At 45.3% G+C, this 25525-nt stretch overlaps 1 protein-coding gene across 5 annotated transcripts in view; it reads left to right on the top strand.

The window, feature by feature from the left end:
- LOC125532061 (uncharacterized) overlaps positions 1–21631 on the top strand; it is a 37224-nt gene extending 15593 nt beyond the window's left edge. Inside the window, exons 3-5 of one of the 5 annotated variants that reach the window (XR_015615635.1) lie at positions 9170–9240; positions 9380–9433; positions 9528–9816. Coding sequence is in view for 1 of the 5 variants with exons in the window: in XM_087542903.1 (XP_087399029.1) it covers positions 21155–21217 (63 nt within the window). In the remaining 4 variants the exon portion in view is untranslated. Of the gene's footprint in view, positions 1–9035; positions 9055–9169; positions 9241–9379; positions 9434–9527; positions 9817–21154 lie in introns of those variants that run through there. The other 4 variants (XR_015615634.1, XM_087542903.1, XM_087542899.1 and 1 more) reach the window with 4 other exon arrangements.
- Positions 21632–25525: the final 3894 nt, after the last annotated feature.

The raw sequence follows: 25525 nt of genomic DNA, 5'->3' as shown, positions 1-25525 counted from the left end.
GGCTTTCATCACCCCATTTGGGTGCTTCTGTTATGTCACCATGCCCTTCGGCCTCAAGAATGCTGGAGCCACGTTCATGAGGATGATTCAGAAGTGTTTGCTCACTCAGATCAGTCGGAATGTAGAAGCATACATGGACGATATTGTGGTTAAGTCACGGAAAGGTTCCGACCTACTGACTGACCTTGCCGAAACCTTTGCTAACCTCAGGGGATACGATATCAAGCTCAATCCATCAAAGTGCACATTCAGAGTTCCAGGTGGAAAGTTACTCGGTTTTCTCGTTTCTGAACGAGGAATCGACGCCAATCCTGAGAAAGTTGGCACCATACTCCGGATGAAGCGCCTTGTGCGTGTACACGATGTCCAAAAGCTTACAGGTTGCTTGGCCGCTCTAAGTCGATTCATTTCTCGTCTCGGTGAAAAGGCGTTGCCTCTTTACCGACTGATGAAGAAGTCTGACAAGTTCGAGTGGACTCCAGAAGCTGACGCAGCGTTTGCAGAGCTGAAAGCTCTACTCTCCACCCAGCCGGTGCTTGCTGCCCCAATCAGTAAAGAGCCTCTGCTGCTTTACATTGTGGCCACGAGACAAGTTGTCAGTACAGTACTTACGGTCGAGCGAGAAGAAGAAGGAAAGGCCTTCAGAGTTCAGCGCCCAGTATATTATGTGTCGGAAGTTTTGACTCCTTCGAAGCAAAGATATCCCCATTACCAGAAGCTCGTATATGGGATTTACATGACCACGAAGAAGGTTGCACACTACTTCTCTGACCATTCCATTACAGTCGTCAGCGACGCTCCACTATCAGAGATTTTGCACAATAGAGATGCAACTGGTCGAGTGGCTAAGTGGGTGATTGAACTCCTTCCCCTTGATATCAAGTTTGAAGCAAAGAAGGCTATCAAGTCCTAAGCAATTGCAGATTTCGTCGCCGAGTGGATTGAACAGCAACTTCTGACTCAAGTTCACTCGGAGCACTGGACCATGTTCTTCGATGGATCTAAGATGCTGAATGGTTCCGGTGCTGGGGTAGTATTGGTCTCCCCCCGAGGAGATAAGCTCAGATACGTTCTCCAGATTCACTTCATTCCTCCAACAATGAAGCAGAATATGAAGCACTCTTGTACGGGTTGCGCATGGCCATTTCACTCGGCGTCTGGCGCCTCATGGTCTACGGCGACTCAGATTTGGTGGTTAATCAGGTGATGAAGGAGTGGGACATCAGAAGCCCAGCTATGACTGGCTATTGCAACGCAGTGAGCAAGTTAGAAAAGAAATTCGAGGGGTTAGAGCTTCATCACATCCCCCGACTGAAAAATCAAGCAGCAGATGATCTGGCAAAGATAGGCTCCAAGAGAGAAGCCATTCCCAGCAATGTGTTTTTGGAGCACATCCGCTCGTCGTCAGTCCAGGAGGATCCTTTCACAGAAGAAGCCCCGCAACCGAAAAGTGCCACAGATCCGACTGAAGTCGAAATTCCTGCTGTGGTCGACCTAGTCATGGAGGTCTTGGCTATCACTCCCGACTGGACGGTACCATGCATCGCGTATATCTTTAGGAAAGAACTCCCGGAGGACGAGGAAAAGGCTCGACAGATCGTACGCCGATCCAAGGCCTTCACAGTCATAAAGGGACAGTTGTATAGGGAAAGCGCGACTGAAATCGGTCAGAAGTGCATAACACCAGAAGAGGGTCAGATGATCCTTGATGATATCCACTCGGGGACCTGTGGTCACCATGCATCCTCTCGGACCATCGTGGCTAAAGCATACCGAGCAGGATTTTACTGGCCAAGAGCAAATGAGATGGCAAAAGAGATAGTCGACAAGTGTGGAGGTTGCCAGTTCTACTCCAACATGTCACACAAGCCTGCATCAGCCCTGAAGACCATTCCACTCGTCTGGCCCTTTGCTGTCTGGGGACTGGACATGGTCCGTCCACTGAGAACAGGCAGGAGCGGATTCATGCATGTGCTTGTGGCAGTCGACAAGTTCACCAAATGGATTGACGCCAAGCCTATCAAAAATCTTGATGCCAGCACTGCTATCGGTTTCATCAGAGAGTTGATATTCAGATATGGGGTCCCGCATAGCATCATCACTGACAATGGGTCAAACTTCGATGCAGACAAATTCAGAACTTTTTGCGCCTCTCAAGGAACACGAGTCGACTACGCGTCGGTCGCGCATCCTCAGTCGAATGGACAAGCTGAAAGAGCAAATGGTCTGATTCTCAAAGGATTGAAGCCTCGATTGATGCGCGATCTCAAGCACGCAGCAGGCGCTTGGGTCGACGAACTTCCGTCGGTTTTGTGGGGGCTGAGGATCACCCCGAACCGGTCCACCGGAAGAACGCAATTTTTTCTGGTTTACGGAGCCGAAGCCGTCCTGCCGAGTGATCTACTTCACAACGCCCCCAGAGTCGAGCTTTATAACGAAGACGAAGCAGAGCAAGCCCGGCAAGACGCAGTCGACCTCCTAGAGGAGGAGAGGGAAATGGCTATGATCAGATCGACCATCTATCAGCAAGACTTGCGTCGACTCCATGCCAGAAATGTGAAGAGCCGAGCCTTCCAGGAAGGAGATTTGGTCCTCCGAGTGGATCAACAGAAACCACACAAACTTGCTCCTACTTGGGAAGGCCCCTTCATCATCATCAGAGTCCTCCACAATGGAGCATATACCTTTACAATGTTGATCACCAGATCGACGAGCCACGGGCTTGGAATGCGGAACTGCTCCGCCCCTTTTACAATTGAGTTCTCCCTTGGACGAGATGTAATAAGAAAAAATTTCTGCAGTTCATTTTTACCAAAGACAAGAGTGTCCCAATAATTGCTGTCACTCTTGTTTGCATACGAAATCCCCCAGTGGGTGACTTAGCTGCGAATCCGTTTCGCCTAAGTTTGAAAAATCCTATCGAGTGGAGAGCAATCCTCCCACTCGGGGGCTTAGCTGCAGTCCAGTACTCGCCTAAGTTCTCCCACTTAGAGGCTTAGCTGCAGTCAGGCGCTTGCCTAAGTTTGAAAAAATCCTACCGAGTGGAGAGCAATCCTCCCACTCGGGGGCTTAGCTGCAGTCTAGTACTCGCCTAAGTTCTCCCACTTAGAGGCTTAGCTGCAGTCAGGCACTCGCCCAAGTTTGAAAAAATCCTACCGAGTGGAGAGCAATCCTCCCACTCGGGGGCTTAGCTGCAGTCCAGCACTCGCTTAAGTTCTCCCACTTAGAGACTTAGCTGCAGTCAGGCACTCGCCTAAGTTTGAAAAAATCCTACCGAGTGGAGAGCAATCCTCCCACTCGGGGGCTTAGCTGCAGTCCAGTACTCGCCTAAGTTCTCCAACTTAGAGACTTAGCTGCAGTCAGGCACTCGCTTAAGTTTGAAAACATCCTACCGAGTGGAGAGCAATCCTCCCACTCGGGGGCTTAGCTACAGTCCAGTACTCGCCTAAGTTCTCCCACTTAGAGACTTAGCTGCAGTCAGGCACTCGCCTAAGTTTGAAAAAATCCTACCGAGTGGAGAGCAATCCTCCCACTCGGGGGCTTAGCTGCAGTCCAACCACTCGCTTAAGTATTTGAAAATCCTATCGAGTGGAGAGCAAACCTCCCACTCGGAGGCTTAGCTGCAGCCCAGCGCTCGCCTAAGTATATAAAAATCGTACCGAGTGGAGAGCAAACCTCCCACTCGGGGGCTTAGCTGCAGCCCAGTGTTCGCCTAAGTGTTTAAAAATCCTACTGAGTGGAGAGCAAACCTCCCACTCGGGGGCTTAGCTGCAGCCCAGCGCTCGCCTAAGGGTTTAAAAATCCTACCGAGTGGAGAGCAAACCTCTCACTCGGAGGCTTAGCTGCAGCCCAGTGCTCGCCTAAGTACAGGACACAACCCAATCCGCAAGTCGACTGCTACCTTCTCCTTCGGAGCTGCGCCGCAAATACAAGGTTATTCCGAGTGAAGATCAAGTTCCACTCGACGGATCAAACCATGAAGATATTCAACGAGAAATCAAGATCAGATAAAGCCTAAAAGGTCCCAGACCTCAGATCAAAGTACTCAAGCCCTCGGCTCGGCGGAGTTTAACGGTACAAATCCACTCGGCATTCCGAGGCAAATTTAAAGTGAAGCATAAAAGTTTTTCATTCCTCGGGAGGAGGACTGGAAGGGGCGACGAACTCGTCCAAGTCGATCCCGTCTGCAATACGAGTGGCAGTAGCAATGAAAGTCTCCATGAAGTCTTGAAAGTTGCGCTTCCTGGTATTGGTAACTTGGATGGCGGCCAGCTTTTCTTCTCGCATCTCCTTGCAATGGACGCGGACAAGAGACAGAGCGACATCAGCACCACATCTAGCAGAAGATTTCTTCCATTCCGCCACTCGACCCGGGACTTCATCCAGTCGGACCATCAGGGACTCGAGGTCGTTTTGAAGCGTCGTTCCAGGCCAGAGTGATGTGTCGATCCGCGACATCGCAACCTTCAGCCGAGCAAGATAATCAACAACGCTGGTAACACGAGACTCCAGTCGGAGCACGTTCATAGCAGCCTCGTCCTTCACGAGAGAATTGGCGGGATCCAAGCTTGGCTCCACTCGACTGGTTTCCTCTTCGAAGCTCTGGCAGAATTCTGCAAACACGATTTAAGAATAAGACAGTGGCCGTACGCGGGCTCGGTAACTGCAAGACAGCCGGGTTGGAATAATTACCTTCGAGCATGACGAACAGCTTCTTGGCGAGTCCATCGAGATAAGCCTCCAGATCTTTTACCTTCCCCGCCAGCTCACCCGCCTTGTCGTGCAGAGCCATCTTTTCTTTCTTCAGTCGACTGGACTCTCGATTAGCTGTCTCGAGAGCAGTTTTCAGTCTGGAGTTCTCCTGTTCAAGAGTTTCGACCGAAGCCAGTTTCTCTTCTGCGAGCTTCGTTTTGCTCGAGGCCTCCTTCTGTGCCTCTGCAAGATCTTGATCCTTCTTCTTCAGAGCTTCCTCCAGTTTATCTGCGGCGCGTCGAGTGGAACCAACATCAAGAATGGATAAGAAAGAAAAGCCACCCGTTAAGAATGGAGAACCTCACCAGCCATACCTTTTGCTTCTTCTTGCGCCTTCTTCAAATTCTCCTGAGCAAGCTTCAAGTTAAGGTTGAGCTGGATCTGCTGATTCTCCAACTCAGTATAGCGAGCTACAAGTTCGCAAGATTTCTGTAAAAAGAAAAATCAGTCGACAGATGTCCAAGACAAGTTGCTTCCGAGCAACCAAGAGACAATGATGACGTTTCTAAGACTACAGCCGAATCAAGAACATTCGACAGTAGTCTCGGGGACTACACCCAGTGGGTGCACTCAGCGTGCCCCCACTGTAAAAAAAAAGTCGACTGCCCGCAGTCGACCGGATACAGTCCCACTCGACATGGCCTGACCAGACCGAGTGAAGAAATACAGCTACAGCAACACAATATAAAGACTACAGTCGACTGCCAGCAGTCCATCGTAGTCTCGGGGACTACACCCAGTGGGTGCACTTAGCGTGCCCCCACTCGTCCAAGAATTGACAGACACACCCAGTGGGTGTACAGATACAAAGATCTTCGGAAAAAAGATCCTTCAAACAACATATCATAACAGACCAAGTGTTGAGTCGACTGACCTGGACATTGCTCTGAAGAGCCGAGCTCGCGTCATAAGCTGTTTGGCTGGCCTCCCGAGCCACCTTCACTTGCTCCATCATGATCCCCGCCTGGCGTATAGCCTCTTTTGCAGCAGCCGCTTGGTCCTCAGGGACGGGGTATGCGGCAAAAAGCGAAGACGGATCCGCAGTCGACGTCGAGGGCCGTGCACTTGCCAGAGGAATGGCGAAGGTCACAGAAGCCCGAGTGGTGTCACCACCATCCCGAGCTACGGCCTCAGACGCCGGAGCGGATTGGGGGGTCTTGTCAGCCGACGCCCTCTTGTGCCTCCTCACTCTCAACGGATCGTTGTCGTCGTCATCCGGGAGGTCGATAACATGAGGAGGGGCTACAAGGGAAACATTCAATCGACCGGGGTTGCAATAAATGTTTAGTCGACTCAAAGCGGAACGTCAGTAATCGTACCAGGGTTGGAGGTAACAGCATCCTCCATCTCTTGGTCGTCATCCTTGGCGGAGATCTCAGAAGTAGCAGCACTGCAAGCCTCGAAAGTCAGTCGGTTGGCTCAATGGATCGACCAAGGATCCGTCCACGGTCGACAAAGGAAAACAAGTTTTATTATTACCCAGAAATGGTGTGGACGGCCATCCTCATCTTGGGCAGAGCCTTGGGCGGCTTGGACGGCGCTGCGCGTGGGTGCTTGGGAGCCTTTCCAGTCGGCGTAGGAGAAGAGGTCCGAGGGCGTTTCGACGACTGCCCAACAGGAGCAGTCGCCCTACCACGCTCCCACGCTGGATCGTGTGTGAGCTTGGATCGCCCCTCCGGGCGGGGGGGGGGGGGGGGGGTCAACCTCCTCCTCCTCCTCTTCGCTGGAGTCGACGTCGTCGCCTCCCTCTCCTTCACCGTCGGACTCCCACTCGCCTTGATCGTCCCCGCTCTCACCTCCGCTCGCCTCCCCTTCCTCAGTTGGCCCCTGTGTCCCGTTGGGCGTCGAGTACATCTCAGTAGTCGCCTGAAAAACAACAGACAAGACAAAGGTTAATCGACCAACTCAAAGAAGACCAATGAAGAAAAACAAAATCTCAGGCAGGAGCATAAAGACATACCTGGTCCACGTCATACGAGTTGTCAAGTGGAATTACCCTCCTGGCTCCTCGGGGGTTGTCCTTGTTTCCTGTGATGCTCGACAGCCACCCCTCCAGCATCTCATCAGTGACCTCCTCTGGGTGGATCCGAGTGGTGTCGTCGAGACTCGAGTACAGCCACATCGGGTGGTCACGAGCCTGGAGCGGTTGGATGCGCCTCCGGAGGAAGACCTCCAGCAAATCCATACTCGTCACGCCCTCACGGACAAGCTCAACCACTCGACCGGCCAGCACTTTGACTTGGGCCCTTTCCTCCGGCGCCACTTTCAGAGAAGCAGGTTTTTCAGCTCGGTCGAGTGAGAAAGGCGGGAGACCAGTCGACTGTCCTGGGGTCGCCTGGTCTTGACAGTAGAACCAGCTCGCCTGCCAGCCACGGACCGACTCCGGGAAAGTAATAGATGGAAAGCAACTCTTTCCCCTCATCTGGATCGCCAGGCCCCCGCACAGCTGGGTCACCTGCGTCCTTTCATCACTCGACTTGGCCTTCTTGACCGATTGAGAACGGCAGGTAAAGATGTGCTTGAAGAGACCCCAATGGGGACGGCAACCCAAGAAACCCTCACACATGGAAATGAAAGCAGCGAGGTACACGATGGAGTTGGGAGTGAAATGGTGAAGCTGCGCTTCGAAGAAGTTCAGGAAGCTCCGGAAAAAAGGATGGGGCGGCAGAGAAAATCCGCGGTCGACATGGGTGGCTAGGAGCACGCACTCACCGTCACGGGGCTGAGGTTCGATCTCTCTCCCCGGGAGACGCGCGGCTTCATGGGGAATGACCCCCCCCCCCTCGACCATGTCGTCGAGATCTTCTTGCCGGATCACCGACGGCATCCAATCGCCTTGGATCCAGCCTTGGGGCAGAGCAGACCTTGAGGAGGATCCGCCCCGAGCAGACCTCTTCCCTTTCCCCTGCGCCGCCGCCTTCTTCGCGCGCTCCAGGGCGGATGTCTTGTCCTTCGCCATCGTCGCCGGCAAATCTTGCACGGACCCGCGGCCTTAGGGTGAGAACGGAGGTGGCGGAGGAACTCGCGAAGGGAGAGAGGAAGAAGGAAGCGCACTGTTTGGAAACCCCGAGCCGGCAACTTATAAGGGGCCGCTTCCGAGTGGCTGACTGGTAGGCCCAGGCTATCCAGTCAAATCCCGCAGCAGACGCGCGTGCAGTACGTGGCGAAAAAGGCGACGCGAGGATCGAGGAGCTTCCACTTTATCGCTTCCGATTACTGCGGCCGCTCCCGTCCCGCGCGCTTCCCGAAATTCGAATCCCGCGACACCCGCGGGCCGCAGAACAACTTGTTAGAACAGAAGACCCCGCTCGCGCCGACACTCGGTATGTCACACATAAAGAAATTCACTCGACGGAAGGCCTGGAATGGATCAAGGCGACTGAAAGAGGTTGATGACGTCATCCGTGACGGTTGGCCCAAAACGAGGCGCTCACGTAGCCCAAAGAACCAGTCGGAAAGATCTCCAACTCTTTCCCCACTCTAACCTCGATCCATTCGGGGGCTAATGATGAAGCCATGTACCTAGGGTAGGGGCACGGGCCTGTCCAAAGAGCCCTACCCTGGGACATCCCTAGGAGAAGTCACCTTTCAATCGACTTGAAGGTATCCCACTCGACGGGTTCAAGACACTCGACCAAGAAGCCATCACTCGACCATGAAGCCAACCACTCGACTACCAGGGGGCCTATAGTCACTCCGCAGGCAAACGGTCAGCTGTTAAGTAGTCTTTATGGTCATTATAGCACTTTATTAGGGGCGCTACCAGTAACGCTCGACCTTAAATGTACCTTAAAACCCTGCATTACTGAGGGCAGGAGGGGGCCGGCGAACTCTATATAAGCCACCCCCCTCCTCAGTATGAAGGGTTCGCATCCCTGTAATTCACACGCGCATAATTCAGTCGACCGCCTCCGGGCTCCGAGACGTAGGGCTATTACTTCTTCTGAGAAGGGCCCGAACTCGTAAACCTTGCGTGCTTACAACTTCTCCATAGCTGAGATCTTGCCTCTCCATACTTACCCCCCTACATCACTGTCCGAGTTAGAACCACGACACGGGCTGTTAGGTATTCCTGGATGCCTCAAGGAGAGCGCACCACGATGCTAAGTAACAATGCTGTTGTCCAGCCCTTCCCTAAATATGATATATTCAGCTCTATAGTTGTAAGAGACGCTTATTCTTAATGCTTATTTTAATATCATAATAGCAATTAACATGTGTCGACCTGCTGTACTATCTACTACCGTTGACTATCCCGGATTCCTCATACGGGCTACCTGTAGTAAACCGTATGAGAAGGAGGGTTATCATACTGGATCCATCACGAGACGTCGGGCAAGTTGGAGAGAGCACTCATAACAAAGAGATGATGAAGGAAATCACATTGATGAAGCAAGAATTCAACGATGTGTTGCAGGCTAGGATCCTGGGTTGGAATACCCCACTCATGGATTGGCGACAAGATAGCATGTCTTCTAATGCTTGCCGGTAATGTGCTAAATTGATCTTATACAGAAGATGCATACCGTTATAATGCTCGCTGATAATGTACTAAATTTAGGACGTCTTGTAATATGTAACACTTTTTTTGTGTCACAACAAATACTCTGGTTTCTTTGTCCTACAGGAGATGGCCCACCCGCTTGTTTGTTTGTGTAGCATGACCTAGATGAATACTACCGTAAGTGCATATACGATGAGTTTCTGTGTGAAGTTTATTAAAAAAACACTTCATCATATAATGGTTGATGTGTTGCATATTTTCTATGATCCAGTACTGCTCAGGAGCCAACTGACGGTCCAGATGCTGATGGTGAAAGACAATAAAGCAGCGGGAAACATCCCACAAGAAATCAGGGTGGCCTTGAGGGTTTTAAGCAACTGAAGATGGATCGATGCATGCAGAAACGACAATAAAAAATTCCTATACATCAGCTATTTAGGGCTGGAAACAATAATTATCTATGTTTTTATTCAAATAATTATATAATATTTTATCTTCTATGTACGTACATTTGAAAACTCTATTGTGTTTTTGTATTATTAAGGTTTCGTACGCTACCATATTGTTGGATTATGGATTGATTTTGTTGCAACGTTGTCAGTAGTTTTATTGTTTTTTGTTTGTCTATCATGAACGATCATTTAGCCCCAGATGATAAGTGGTAGGACGCATTTTGGTTACGGCTTGCGATGCAAGATGATATGAATTTTCCATGGTACCGTCCTTATAAAATTCAAATAATTATAATGCAAAGAATGGTCAGAGACATCCAACAGCAGCCACAAGCACGTTCAAACAGCCCTAAGTTTCAGTATATTTTTTAGAACGTACCAACCCTTTAACAATGTAGTCGTTGCTCGTTGCTTACACAAGGTTTATAATGCCCACACGGAGCCCAACGCTTGAATTAAGGAGGGGGAAAGATAAAATTTGGCGTCTGTTCCAGGGGTGGAAGGAGCGGGTTCTGTCAAAGATGGGAAAGGAAATACTTGTGAAAGCATGTGCCCAGGCAATTCCCACCTTTGCTATGAGCTGTTTCGATCTGACAGAGGGGTTTCGTGAGCAGCTGAACACAATGATCAGCAGGTTCGAGTGGGCGCAACAACAAAATGAAGCAAAGATTAATTGGTTGTGCTGGGATAAGTTGACCCGGGCTAAACAATAGGGAGGTCTGGGGTATAAAGATTTACATCTTTTTAATCTATCTATGCTCGCTAAGCAGGGATGGCGACTGCTAACTGACCACGATACTCTGTGTGCGAAGGTTCTGACCAAGTAAACAAATTTAATTGGATGACAATCTGGAAGAGTGAATGCCCTGGTAAAGTAAAACAATTCCTATGGAGGTTGGCACATAATAGTCTCCCACATCGCTGGAGAATCGAACGAAGAGGTATGGAAATTGACACACTCTGCCCAATGTGTGGGCGACTGAATGAGGATGGAGCTCATTTGTTTCTCAAGTGTAAGTTTGCCAAATCATTGTGGCGAGAGATGCAGTTGAATGAGGAAAGAGAACGCTTGCTGGCTTGTGATGGTCCGAAAGAGATGATCTATAACATCCTAAAGCTCCCTGAAGAAAAGAAACTGAAATGTGTAATGATGCTGTGGGCATGGTGGGATGTTAGAAATAAGGAGATTGCTGGTGAGCCTTCATGGAATCCTAGCTATGTGGCAAGGAGGGTGAATGTTTTGGTTGAGGATTGGCTGAGGCACGGACTGAATGCCCAACTTGGGAGCCAAGACAAAACTGAATGCAGTGTACACTTGGGTCAGGAAGTTCTTCAGATAAATGTGGATGGAAGCATGAGGGAGAACCCTTCCCGAGGCGGCTGGGGATTTATAATCAAAGATGCTAAGGGCCAGCCAGTGGGAGCCGTAGCGGGTCACATGCAGCACATCAGCGATCCTCTCCAAGCGGAGGCGACAACATGTCTACAGGGTCTGTATGCAGCTGAGAGTTGGGGTATGATGAGAGTGCAAGTGCAGACAGATTCACTGAACTTGGTCCAGGCTCTCAACACTAGGGACCTTGACCTTGCAGCCAATGGAGTGCTGTTCAAAGAAATCAGATGCTTTGCTAGCTTAAACTTTAACCAAGTGGTATTTTCCTTTTGCCCCAGGGCGTGTAATAAAGTAGCAGATGCGTTAGCATCATTTGGTGCAGAATCGGATCTTATAGCCACAGTCATGTGGCCGGATCAAGCACCTGAGTTTGTGCACGGTCTTGTAGCCAGCGACTGTGCTGAGCTGTTTGGTTAATGGAAACTTTGATTTCCGTCTAAAAAAAGGAGGGGGAAGATTTACTAGAGGAAAGGCATCGGGGCCCACAGTTGAAATCAGGAGGAGATTTATTAGGGAAAGAAATCAGTGCCCCACCGGTTAAATCAGGGGGGTGCAGATTTATTTAGAGGGGGACACATGTATCGAGTGTTGCAGGGAGACATATATTAGGAAACATTTAATCTGTCACTGATTTATTTGCACAGTGCAATCAAAATAAATATCTTGCCTTAATTGTTGATAGTTTTTTTTGTTATGGAAACATGCAAATAAGGAACGATAGGGACACCTTCCTAACCATTGTCGCACAATTCCCTACGGCCCTCATCTCTACTCAATAAAATCCTACAGGCTCCTCCCTCCCTCGCTTTACCAGTGCTACGACAGACGTTTTACCCCAGTAATGGAAGCAATGGCGAATTTTGGGGGAGTGCGACGACTACATGTACGATTTCATCACACTTTCCTCAGACGAAGAACAACTAGAGTAAGTTCTCACAGCCCTATACATCTGATCTTTTTTGCACTTTATCGTCTAACTCCACTGCCCTGTACATGTATACTTTTTTTACAAGTGATCGAGTCCACCCCAGTCACTTCCATTATAGTTGGTAGTATCGAGCTCTTAAAACTAGATGATACCCCGCACGTTGTTGTAGGGATATTTTGTAATATTTCAGTGTGATTCGTTGCATGACACATGAATATTGGAAGTAATAATATAAAAGGCTCAAACAGAAAATACATATAATTTATTATGTTTCATTACTATATAGTTGTAATTCTTTTACTAATACAAAAATAGCATGATAGAATGAAATTTCTTATGTATGTTTGGATGTTGAGATGAGTCTTTTTTTCATGCATGTTTAATGATGAAGTGCCATGCTTGTATGTAGAGAAATATGATAGTGGGGGTGGGCATTTTCTCATGCATGTTGTGGGATGATGTGGCGTGCTTGCATGTTGAGAGAAATAGTTAGTGGGGGCTAGCTATTTAGATATAGAAGAAATATTTCAGTGTGATTCGTTGCATGATACATGAATATTGGAAGTAATAATATAAAAACCTCAAACAGAAAATACATATAATTTATTATGTTTCATTACTATATAGCTGTAATTCTTTTACTAATACAAAAATAGCATAATAGAATGAAATTTCTTGTGTATGTTTGGATGTTGAGATGAGTCTTTTTTTCATGCATGTTTAATGATGAAGTGCCATGCTTGTATGTAGACAAATATGATAGTGGGGGTGGGCATTTTCTCATGCATGTTGTGGGATGATGTGGCGTGCTTGCATGTTGAGAGAAATAGTTAGTGGGGGCTAGCTATTTAGATATAGAAGATATACCCCCATAAAAAATATTCCATGCCAATGAGTTAGGCCCTTAGGAAAGATGTTTGCGTAGTATTAAGCACTGGTCAGGATTGCGTGGTCTTGTCTAACTTCAGACGGCTGTTACAAAAGCTAATTGTGTAGTTATTTTTCTGAAACCAGTATATCAATACATATTCAATGGGTGTTAACAAACATTATATTGTATTGGTAAATTGTGTCTAGAACCATAGTGTTTTGCGGCGTCTAACATAAAAACAATCCAGGACTTGTTTTTCATAAAACATGGGTTACTTTCATATTGTGAATATGCTTATTTAGCAAACTTTCCTGTCTATTCAAATGGAATACGTAAGAAACTGTGGTCGAAAACTATGGTGTCTAACACCTTCTACAACAATGTTGAACAAGTGATAAACTACTATGCTGCCACATCCATCCAAAATCTGCAACATTTTTAATGCAGGTCCATGTACTACTATGAAAACACTACAATCTGTTAAGTTCTTGCCTGTGCATAATATAAAAATACTTAACTTGGTAGAGATTACAAACTCTTTTAGGTCATTTGATGTGAGATATACTATTGTTAAATTATCCATATGTTATAGACACCAACACAGTTTTATCGTTTGAGTTTACGTTTACTTAAAGTCATAATTGTTATGAATCTTGTTCTTCCTTTTTACAGCACAATCTGGATTAGGAGCTCCCGCCCATTCCCTATTGAGATTACCCTACGGATCATCCGAGACACCATCCGAGGAGATGGACTTGTCCATCCGTTATGCTTCGATCTTGCTGTGTGTAAGATTACTACCGACGCAGTAGAGAGGAGCGCAGGCACCAGCTCTGTTGGAAAGACACATTTTTTCAATTTGGGATTCCATGAGCAAGCACGAGCGCTAAGGCAGACTTGGTTAAGCCAAGAACAGCGCACCAATGCGCTGATTAACAATGTCGTGCTTGAGCCTTTTCCAAGATACGACGTGTTTTCACACCCCTACAATTGTAAGTGTTCTCATTCTTATAAATTAGTTTGGTTACTTTGTTTGCCATTTACCTTTGTCTACCAAATGCAGTATCTTCTCCCACTGGCACTCGTGGATTCGTCCTACGGTCTTTTAGCAGTGAACATGGAAATGGAGAGAAATGGAGAGGACTATCGTTATTGATTATTCGAACCAGGCTTTATTTCATTTTGAGGAGGACTTCCATGACACTGAACTTCAGCGGGGAGCCCTTTTAATGAAGCAGGAATTCAGCTTTTTCTTGCAACAGGAGGCCCCTGATAGGAACATCCAACTTGTGGAATGGCCCAAACAAGAGAACGTTCATGTTTCACCTCGACGATACTATTTTAAATTTGGCTTGCATATTAGTGCCTGCGCTAATATAGCTATTATAATATGGTGTTTTTTCGTGACAACATGGACTCCGGATTCAAAGTCCTACAGGAGATGGCCCATCTGTATGAAACCATCGGGAATGACATGGTTCATAACATGCCTAGGACTAACGTAAGTGCATTTGTAATGAGGTTAAAGATTTCATATATTTGCTAAATATATCTTCTGACTTTGTTTATGCATAATTTGAAGGATCCACAAAGTCTCAGGAAGCGACTAATGGTCCAGATGCTGATGGTCAGGGAGAATGAAGCAAAGGATAACATTCCAGAGCAAGTTAGAGCAGCGTTGAGATTTATTGGTGGCTAAGGAGGACTGCTGCATCGATAAATACCTAAAAATAAAGTGATGTTTAGTTGCTTGCTAGGCCATGTTCTGTTTGATGGCATGAGATGATCAGATGACATTTTCTCTTATATTTTTAAAGTTTAAATAGTGATTGATGTTGGCATGCACTAGCTATGTTGGTTGTATATTTATCTTTCCTTCTATCTAAATTTTACGGTGTAGACCAGACCAGTTTGGACCAGGTTTGGTGCTCCAGGTGAACCCGAGTACTTTTGTGTTGGACCATGGCAAGTTCACAACGTACTCAAAGACCGGCAGGTGATGTTTTCAGACATTTCGTGCCTCACATCATATACTACCTTGTATAGTATAACTCCATCCATACACGCACTGCTATACTATGCGAGGTTTTCTTCGTCTAAATTAATCACATTCCAGCTAGTCAAAAAAAAAAATTAGACGGTCATACGGCACGTACCTTGCATATATTCTTTAATTTTCAAGTTCTCCTTGATCTTCCTTCCTCGCCGTTGCCTTTAATTCCAGCTAGCGAATAAACGCTGATTATCTTTTATGTGTTCCTGAATAGAGTAACAAAAATTAGAGAGGAATGGGTTTTCTTATTGATCAGTACCTACAGTAAAAAAAAACTAAAACCACTATAATAGTAGATATGTTAGTGTGCACGCCGTGAATTTTCTATTGCGATACATGCAAATCAATGATAAGTTCATTATTTAATGAGTTAAATACACCACGGGTGCCTCCACTTGTCCAGCGTGGTTGTTTTGGTGCCTAAACTTGTAAAATGCATAAAACGAGTGCCAAAATTTTGTCCAAGCGTTCAAATACGGTGCCTCTGGTTGTATCCGACCGTATGCATTGCCAACTTGGCGTGCCAACGTGGCATTGGCTGACTGCAAAAAAACGTGGCATTGGCCCACATGTGAATGACTGTGAGAGGAGAAACAGCTGTGTGAGTGTCGCTCGATGTTTGTTTTATAGAAAACTCCATGTTCTTCAACTAAATTTCTCAAAACATCATATATTTAAATATGCTAAACTGCACTGATCCCACCTAGGCGCACAAGTGCACACTTATGGTAGCCACTAGGGCAATGACGCCTTTGTGGAATACAGAGATAAATTCCTATTTATAATAAAGACACCGGCCATAATAATAAAACAAAATTTAAAAGAAAAAATTGACTCAACTCTGCAAGTATTTGTCTTACTTTAGAGCAAGACATATTCCTATTTATAATATCGCTTCTCTGAATAAGGATATTGGACGGAAAAAAAAAATCCTATTTGTGAGCTAGACGTCTATTTATCACGTTGCTATTTACCTCTTCAAGCATTTGCCTTATTTTTATTGTAATGTATGGCACTCCTATGGGCCCGTAGAAGGTTTCTTTTTATTTATTTCCCAAATTCATGTTTAGTTTTGATATTGTCTTACCTGTTTAAAAAAAGGCAATGTAAGCTGCCACAGACCTTCCTCGTATCGTATAACTCCATCCAAGATATGTGAACTAGAACTCGAAATATGACGTCAATGAGAACAGTAAAGTCATGAACGATATATTTGGCAATAAGAACTATATATAACTATCACGTCAATGCCTACTTATCAACACCAGAGCTAAAAGAAAAGCAGTTGTCGTAAATCATAGGCTGATGGAAAGTATGTACCTCATGTTCAAGTCTTACTGAAATCCAATAAAGTGACTGCATGCTTTGCCTGCAAATTAAAGTGGAACTTGACCCTATTAGAATGATGTAATGGACTCAGTTATCAAAATTTAGTTGAGCATACTCTTGCATGAGAAGGCTTCAAGGCTCCCCCTGATTGTACATTCACCAAGGTTTAGTTGATCAAGGAACACATTTACACTGAAAACAGACATATGTAATACTATACATTAGGCCCAAGGAAATCCCATGTTACCAGGAGCACGACGAGTACAAGAAAGAAGAAAATATGTCATACCAGTCGAACGAGGTGTATTCTAAAAGCTTCATGTCAAATGTCTTGTGAACTCATACAAATAACTACCAGATCAGATGTGTATCTACAAGCTTAACTTCATAATAAAAGCTGCCAAATCAACACATCAAAAGATTACTACAATGAGTTAATATACAGTCAACCAAACAAGTGACATAAAAGGCCAAAGCATTATTTTTCAGTGAGAAAAGAAGTGAACAAAAAAATTCATTATTATTTCACCGTTACCAATTTAATAGTAGATATGTTTGTGTGCACGCTGTGAATTTTCTATCGCGGTACCTAATCTTGGCATGCTGATCAATGATAAGTTCGTTATTTAATTAATACAAAATTTAATTATTTAGAAAGTTTTAATTGTTGACATCTTTTCTAATTTATTAACATGTGTGCATTTGATCTCAAAAGGAAATAGATCTGCAACATACAACAATATATGGTAGGACTGGAATAGCCATGATCTCCTACCTATATATATTAACCTCTGCCATCCCTCCTCTCCCTTCACCCATCACATATAGCACAGGATCAAATTAGCCAGACCTAGAGGAAAAAATTTCGAGGAGTACCTTGTGTAAGCTAGGAGCATCAAGAAGGCGAGTTCCTCTAGGTATGAACATTTCTGGATCTGTCTCTTCTCTAAAAGTATAATAGTTATTAGATTATGATCATGTTTTCTTCAGGTATACTACAATTGATTGTAGATTTAATCAAGCAGTCCTATTAGGTGGGCTGCAACTCAAGAAAAATATATTCATCATATATTTTAGGCTGCATAGCCAAGCAAACTAGTTTCATAGCCAAGCAAACTTCCACCACAACATGATGAACCTCTGTCAGCATATTTGCACCTGATGGACCCCCCATCCAACTTCCACCACAAAAACCCAAACTTGTAGAACATAAGAGATTGGCTGCAAATATTTAAAGTTTAACGTAGCCCAACTTCGCTCCTGAATCTTGTTTAGCAATAACAAACAAATTTGCTACTCTTGTTCTTTAAATACACATGTACCCCATGATCATACTGAATGCTAAATTATTCAGCATGACTGTATTACAAGCTAAAAATCTTAATTGCTCAAGAGTTATATAAACTGTCCATTTAAAGAAGACATGGTGAACTTTTAGATGGAATTAAAAAGGACATTTACTTCTAAAAAAATTGTTTTTAGTAAACCAGGAACAATGGCGGTGAACCAAGCAAGTTCCATACATCATATTACCATGACTGAAAAATTGGGTGCAAGCAATGTCTACTAAAACAAATCAGATTTTGTAATATTACGAGCCCTTCAAATACGTTGACTGATATTGCCTAAATTTTGACTTTGCAAATTGCCTATTTTTCTTGTATGTGACAAATCTGGTGCCTGCATCCTGTGTGTTTAAACGTGCGCGGCCACTATATTTTCCTGCCCTCCTATTGCACAATGCCTGTGTCACTCCGATGCTGTGAAACTATACTCCATGGGAGTGTTTTACTTTTCAAAAAAATAATGATTTGGCCCCAAAGCAGGAACACACAATGTTGCCAAAACAAAATGTGTGGTATAGTTTCATCTTAGTATCATATATTTTGTGTCTGTTTGGTCCTTTTATCCTTGTAATGTAGCTGGAGCTAAACTCCAATTAGGTGAACGTATGTCTATAGTTTAAAAAATGGAAGTAGTAGCAGCAATTTGTACAAGGAAATCAAAGAGCCACCACGACACCGAAGTATATTCATAAAAAAAATTATTAAAAAAAGAGACTAATATTCAACAGCCAAATACATTTGAACTTATAAATTTGCTTAACACCATTGGTTTTTTTAAACAATGCGATTATACCATGATTGAGCTTAGCAATAGTAATATTTCATTTGAGGAAATCATCAAGCAATATAGGTTTTAGATCTCATTTAATTAAATTCAAAGTGTTTGTTATAAATTATTTGGAAAACCATAATCTCTATGGCTCTTATTACTAAACAGACTAGCCTAGTACTATTTTATATATGAAATTGGGGTTGGCTAGATAACCCGACACAGGTAGTAAAGGTAAATTCTCTTTATAGATTTGACAAAGGTGATATTCCTCAAAGTCTGCTAGACAATGTTTAGAAGAGTTTGATAATTTTATTGTCAAAAAAGAAGACTTCAATGCTTATTTTGGTAGACAATTGAAATACAATTCAAATATGCTTGAACACTTGGGTGGTTATATGGCTAATGTCAAAGGTGAACTTAAACTTATTAGTAAACATGCTTCCATGGTTACCACTCAAGTAGAACAAGTACTTAAGGCTCAAAATGATTTGCTCAATGAATTGAATAGTAAGAATAATGATTATGCTGTTAGAGTGGCTACTAGAACTGGAAGAATGACTCAGGAACCTCTGTATCCTGAAGGCCACCCTAAGAGAATTGAGCAAGATTCTCAGAGAAATAATATAGATGCACCTAGTCCTTCTAAAAGGAAGAAAAAGAAAAATGATAGGACTTTGTATGCTTCTAGTGAACCTATTGCTGAAACACCTGAGAATCCAAATGATGTTTCTATTTTCGATGTTGAAACACAATCTGGCAATGAACCTGAAACTAGTGATGATGTTAATGATAATGTACATGATGATGCTCAACCTAGTAATGATAATGATATAGAAATTGAACCTGCTGTTGATCTTGATAACACACAATCAAAGAATCAACGTTATGATAAGAAAGACTTTGTTGCTAGGAAACATAGAAAGAGACCAAGGTGATGCAAAGCTCTTACATATTATAGCACCGCCGCCACCGCAATTTCTGCATACAGCTTTTTGAATGCCAGGCTTGTTCGTCATGTCCGCGGCAAATCCTTTTGGCGCATAAAATGTTGGGCCCGTTGACGCCCACCATCGTCGTGGCACTCCCCTTCCGCTCGCTTCTCTTCTCCCCACCCCGGTGGCGTTGTGAGGACCAGAAGAGAGCGGGTGGCTCACCCGTATTGGAGATTGGGGCCGTACCACATCGCTCGGTCGGTCCTCGGTCGTTCTGTTCGGGCCCGACCACAGCCCGTTCGGGCCCGGGCTCGGCCCACCCCTACAATATAATGAAAGAAGTCTATTTTTCACCCTCAAATGTGTCTCAATGGACAAATACCCCCCTAAAATCGATTTTGGTACATTTTTAACCCTGAAATCTTTGAAACCGGATAAATTTGCCCCTTGAGCAGTTTTGTAATGATTTAGGTGGTTTTGGGAGATGGCGTCATCTTCCTCCTCTCCCTCTCTCCCGCATGTCATTCATCCGACACCATGGACGCCGATGCTCGCCACCGAGCTGCTACAGCGCCGCCTCGGGCCTATATAGCTCGCCCCCGAGTGCCCTAGCCCATCTATCCCCTGCACCTCCCCTCCTCTTTGCCTCTCATAGAACGAATCGCACGCCCCGCGCGCACCCGTGCTGCGGTCACCACCGATGCCGTTGCCACACACAAGGCCACCGGCTACCTTGAGCCACGCCGCCAAGTCACAAAGCTTCACCGCGCCTCCCTCGTTTATTCTGCAAAAGCGACTGCACCTAGTTGCCCAAAATTACAGCCTGTAGTCATCTTCACCATGTTCGGTATGCCTCTGTCGTGGCAGAATCCCTAGCTCCGACGAGCTCGGGCGCCTCTGTCGCGTTCCTCGAGCTACCTCCGGTGTTCCTGACGGCTGACGCTCCCGGCGCCTCCTGACACCGAGCTCCCTCCTCCATGATGCGGTGCTCCGGTAGCCACCGCAGCCGTCCTCCCCGACCTGCCGCGCGGTGCAGGGTGATATCCTCTCTCATTGCAGCGAGAGCTCCTAGCCTAGTCGTCGGCACCGCATGCGACAACAGCAGAGGCGAAATACCTGTACTCCTCTCTCTCGCTCTTCTCCGACCAGAGCGCGTCGGCGCCGCCCGCGACCACTGTTGTCCGACTCCGTTTCCCCGCCACTCACTGATGAACAGGGCATGTGAGATCCACCAATGGCCACCCAAGAGGAAGTGGGGACCAGAGCGGATGCGGCGCCCAACGTCGTCGGGTTGGCACTCAGCCGCTCCAAACCCAGCGCCTACGTCCTCTAGTGGCGGCTTGTCAAGTTCGCTAAGGACGCCAACATGCCCGCCACTCCCGCCTTCAAGCTCATCCATTTCCTACCCCGGTCTGGGCGTGCCACACCACATACGCTACAGCTTCGCCCGCCCCTCTCTTTCTTCCTCATCGCTTCCACCTACTTCACTTGCTTTCAAGAGATGCTCACCATGTGTTTGTGTTTGTGCTTATGCATGACTTGGCTTCGGTGGAGACAGAAGAAGACGGCCTCAACTCACCTAAATCACAGCAAAACCACTCAAGGGGCAAATTTACCCGGTTTCAGATATTTCAGGGTTAAAATTGTACCAAAATCAAGTTCAGGAGGGGGGGGGGGGGGGGATTTGTCTGTTGAGGCACATTTGAGGGTGGAAAATAGACTTCTTTCCAATATAATATGTGCCGCGACCGCGCAGGAAGACCAGTGACGGCATCCACCCACCCATCTCAACTGATTGGGTGCTGCTCTTGGTGGTGTGCAGATCTCGCGGTCCGACCCCGTGGAGACCGAGCAGGCCGTGCTGCGCCTGCCGCCCTTCCCCTGACGCCTTGATGATGACGGTACGCTGCCCTGCCCCTCTGTACGGTGTACGCGGCATCTTGTGATTCTCTCTGTGCTACACCTGCGCTTCAGTGTTTGTGTGTGAACTAGTGACTGTTAAGTCATGAGTGATCAGGGTTGTGTGGGCAGAATAATCATGTGTCCAACAATTAGGCATGCTTCGCTCGTTGTAGGTCTCTCTGCTTTTAGATTTTTGGTCAAGCATGTCAACTAAGAAAAATAGGAGTACATTTTGTGCCTCTGCCTTCTGATTTCGTACAGACTACAGACCGCTCAAGTGTTGGCTCGACTTGCTTAGCGTTGATGCAATTTATTACAGTAGAAAATGGAACCGACAGCATCATCATTTTGTTTGTAAGTTGTAACCGCCGTGTGTAATGTTGGTTTGTGACCCTCTCACGAGTTCTTATTAATAGCTCGCATACAACTGGCCGCGCTACAAGTTTATTGCTCGAGAATCAACATACTTAGATATAGGATGTATGATGGAAAAGTGGAATGGAATTAAAATTCATTGGCAGCATATGCACCTACCTAGATACAATATAAAACTATAACAGGCTAAAGGGATCTGATATGGGGTTTATCGATGGTACACAAAGTTGTCAGGTGAGTTCACTTTATTTCAGACAAATTAAAAACTGAATATATTGGTACATCAAGTTGTCGAACAAGTTCATCACTAGTCCAAAACAGTCCATTGTGGCAGAGTTTGCTAATCTGGCTTGATTAGTCAGCTCACAGGGTCTAATGTTTTGGAACCACTTTGCTGTGTTGTCGAATATGACGATCATGCGGAAGGTATGTCTTTTGGTATTGTGCCTTGGGCTAGGCTGACTCATGCTTTCTTTGCCAATTTTACATAAATAGGCACGGACCACAAGCTAGGCGCATGTGTAACTAGTGTGGTATATGGACTTGACCCATCTAGCCCAAACCAATGATATCTTATTAGCCGAGTGAACTGAGAGGAGTCGATTGGAACCATTAATCAGACATGAAAGTCCTCCATGGTTCCTCCGCTAGATGACGCCCTCTCAGGCTGGGCATTCGGTTAGACCGAACCGATTTGTATGGTACCTTGGTTTGCTTTGGCATTCGGTTTCTAGATTTTAGTGGCTGATCAGTATTCTGAGAAACCAACAATTGAGATTTTGGTCCATCAAGAATTCGGTTCAGTCATCTTAGCCGAAGAGAACCGAGATTGGCGGAGTTGAAGAAATCACAAGTCAAATCTATAGCAAGAAACGACGAACAGAAATCAATTAAAACCGTAGAAGGAATGGTAGAAGGATGTGCTGCAGGATATCGTCACACGTGGGTCGTCGCCCGTGAAGGAGTGATGCTAGTGAGAGCCATGTGCGCCACTGGCCGCCATCCAGTGGGAGCTATGGGCGCCGGGTGCCGGTGGCTCGTGGGAGCAATGGCCACGCTGGTCGCCGCCACGTGGGAGCTATGGGCGTTGGGTGCCGGTGGCTCGTGGGAGCCATGGGCGTGCTGGTCGCCGCCACGTGGGAGCTATGAGTGTCGGGTGCCGGTGGCTGTGGGAGCCATGGGCGCGCTGGTCGCCGCCATGTGGGAGATATGGGTGTCGGGTGCCGATTGCTCGTGGGAGCTATGGGCGTGCTGGTCGCCGCCACGTGGGAGCTATGGGCGTCGGGTGACGGCGGCTTGTGGGAGCCATGGGTGCACTGGTCGCCCCCGAGTGGGTGCTATTGGCGCTAGGCATCGCGACAATGTGGAAGCTACGTGTTGGAGCCTTGTCTTCGTTTGTGTCTTAATCCGCAAAAAGATAGGCGCTGCTACGATTCGAACCAAGTACCTCTCCCGTGAAAGAACGCCAGTGTAACCACGCGGCCGCCGGGAGGGATCTAGTTACATTTTAATATTTCCATCTATTATTCGTTCTCCTCCCATTTTTTTTCGTTCTTTTTTTGTCTTTGTCTTGGTCCCATGAATTGGTTCGCAAGTACATGAACGTTTTGTCAAATCGATGAACTTTTTTTTAAAATTAATAAACTTTTTAAAATTTTGATGAACTTTTTTTAATTCGATGAACTATTTTTCAAATTTGATGAACTATTTTCTAATTTCGATGAACTTTTTTCAATGTCGATGAACTTTTTTTCAAAATCGATGAACTTTTTTAGAAAATTGATGAACTTTTTTCAAAATTGATGAACCTTTTTTGAATTTTGATGAACGTTTTTAAAATCTGTGAACTTTTTCTCCAGATTCGTGAACTATTTTTTCAAACGATGAACCTATTTCAAAATCGATAGAATTTTTCTCAAAATTGTGAATGTTTTTTCAAAATCGATTAATTTGTTTCGAAACAAATGAACTGTTCTGTAATTTATGAACTTTTTCCCAAATGTTTTGAAAAAAATTAAAAATCAAAGCGCTACAGTAGTGTACTTAAAGTCCTTTTGCCTGCATTTGGTCAGTAGCACAACGAAGCTCAGGTGGTTAGCATTCTTCTTCGTTGTTCTAACGGCGAGAGTTCGATACTTGCTGACACCGAATTTCAGGTTGTTTCTGTGCTTTTTTTCGCGCCCCTGTAGATTGTTGCTGGGCCGGCCCAGTCGGATCGGCTTCGGGCGCCGATACGAGAAACCGGCGATAGCTCCTAACCGGCGCTCTCAGCGCTGGTTCCTCCTACTGGCGCCCGAAGGTGGTGCGACTGGGCCGTCCCAGCAAAATTCCATCGGTACAGGGATAGCGCGAAAAAAGCGAACAAAACATAGCGGAAATAGGTTCTCAGCAAGGATCGAACTTGTGCCGTGAGAACAGCGAACGAGTATGCCCAACCAACTAATCTAGCTTGCATTCCTAGCCGCGTAATTTATTACCGTAGTGCTTTGATTTTTATTTTTTAAAAACATTTTGGAAAATGTTCTTGAATTACAGAAAAATTCATTTATTTTGGAAAAATAATGATTTCGAAAAAAAGTTCACGATTTGATAAAAATGTCTATCGATTTTTAAAAAAGTTCATCGGTTTGAAAAACAGTTCACAAATCTTGAGAAAAAAGTTCTCTGATTTGAAAAAAGTTCATCAAAATTCAAAAAAGGTTCATCGCAATTGAAAGAAAATTCATCAAATCTGAAAAAAGTTCATTGACATTGAAAAAAGTTCATGAAAGTTCGAAAAACTTCATCAAATTCAGAAAATAGTTCACCGAATTTGAATAAAAGTTCATCAAAATTAAAAAAAAATTCGTGGATTTTGAAAATAAGTACAGTGATTTGAAAAATAAGTTCACCGAATTTAAGAAAGTTCATGGAATTTTGAAAAAGTTCATCGAATATGAAAAAAAGTTCACCGATTTGGAAAAAGTTCATCGATTTCGAAAAAAAAGTTCATTGAATTGAAAAAAAGTTCACTAATTTTGAAAAAAAGTTCATCCATTTTGAAAAAATTTCATCGATTTGAAAGAAACTTCATAAAGTTAAAAAAACGTGCACAATTTTGGGGGAAAAAGTTCACGCACTTAGCAGAAAGGAAGAATGAAAAAAGAAAGAAAAAAACGAACAAAATCCTTTCCATGAAAAAAGAAAACATAAACAGTATAGAAGAAAAGGATGAAAAGGCTGTAAGAAAACACTGGTGGAGTGGTTATGGCAGCGCGCATGTACTGGTGAGATCACCAGTTCGAATCTCACCCACGCGTAGAGGTTTTTTGCGTTTTATAAACAGAAACAAAATATTTGTCAAAAAAAACAAACAGAAACAAAATATTGAAATGGGCCGGCCCAGTGCGGTGGAAGGGGTGTGCGCCCGATTGCCGAAACAACTAAAACGGGCGCTTAAGGCGCCGTTTAGGAATTGCCGTTAGGAGCTCCCGGGAAAGCTTCATGGATGGCTTATTGGGAAAGCTTCATGGGTAGACAAAAAGGCTGGGAAAGCTTCATGGATGGCCTATTGGAGTTTTTTTTATGTGGGTGGCTATTGGGCTTAGCTTTTTCTTAATTTAGGCTTAGTTTTGTTGTCTTGTACATAATATTCGGTTAATTTGGTGTACAGAAACAAAATATTTGTCAAAAAAACAGAAACAAAATAAAAAAATGGGCCGGCCCAGTGCGGTGGAAGGGGTGTGCGCCCGATTGCCGAAACAACTAAAACAAGCGCTTAAGGCGCCGTTTAGGAATTGCCGTTAGGAGCTCCCGGAAAAGCTTCATGGATGGCTTATTGGGAAAGCTTCATGAGTAGACAAAAAGGCTGGGAAAGCTTCATGGATGGCCTATTGGAGTTTTTTTTATGTGGGTGGCTATTGGGCTTAGCTTTTTC

Source organism: Triticum urartu, chromosome 2A (assembly GCF_056163025.1).
Source record: "Triticum urartu cultivar PI428250 chromosome 2A, HENAU_Tu73, whole genome shotgun sequence".
NCBI classification, from domain to species: domain Eukaryota; kingdom Viridiplantae; phylum Streptophyta; class Magnoliopsida; order Poales; family Poaceae; genus Triticum; species Triticum urartu.
The sequence above is the reverse complement of the archived record's forward strand: the minus strand, read 5'-3'. Positions and strand labels throughout refer to the sequence as shown.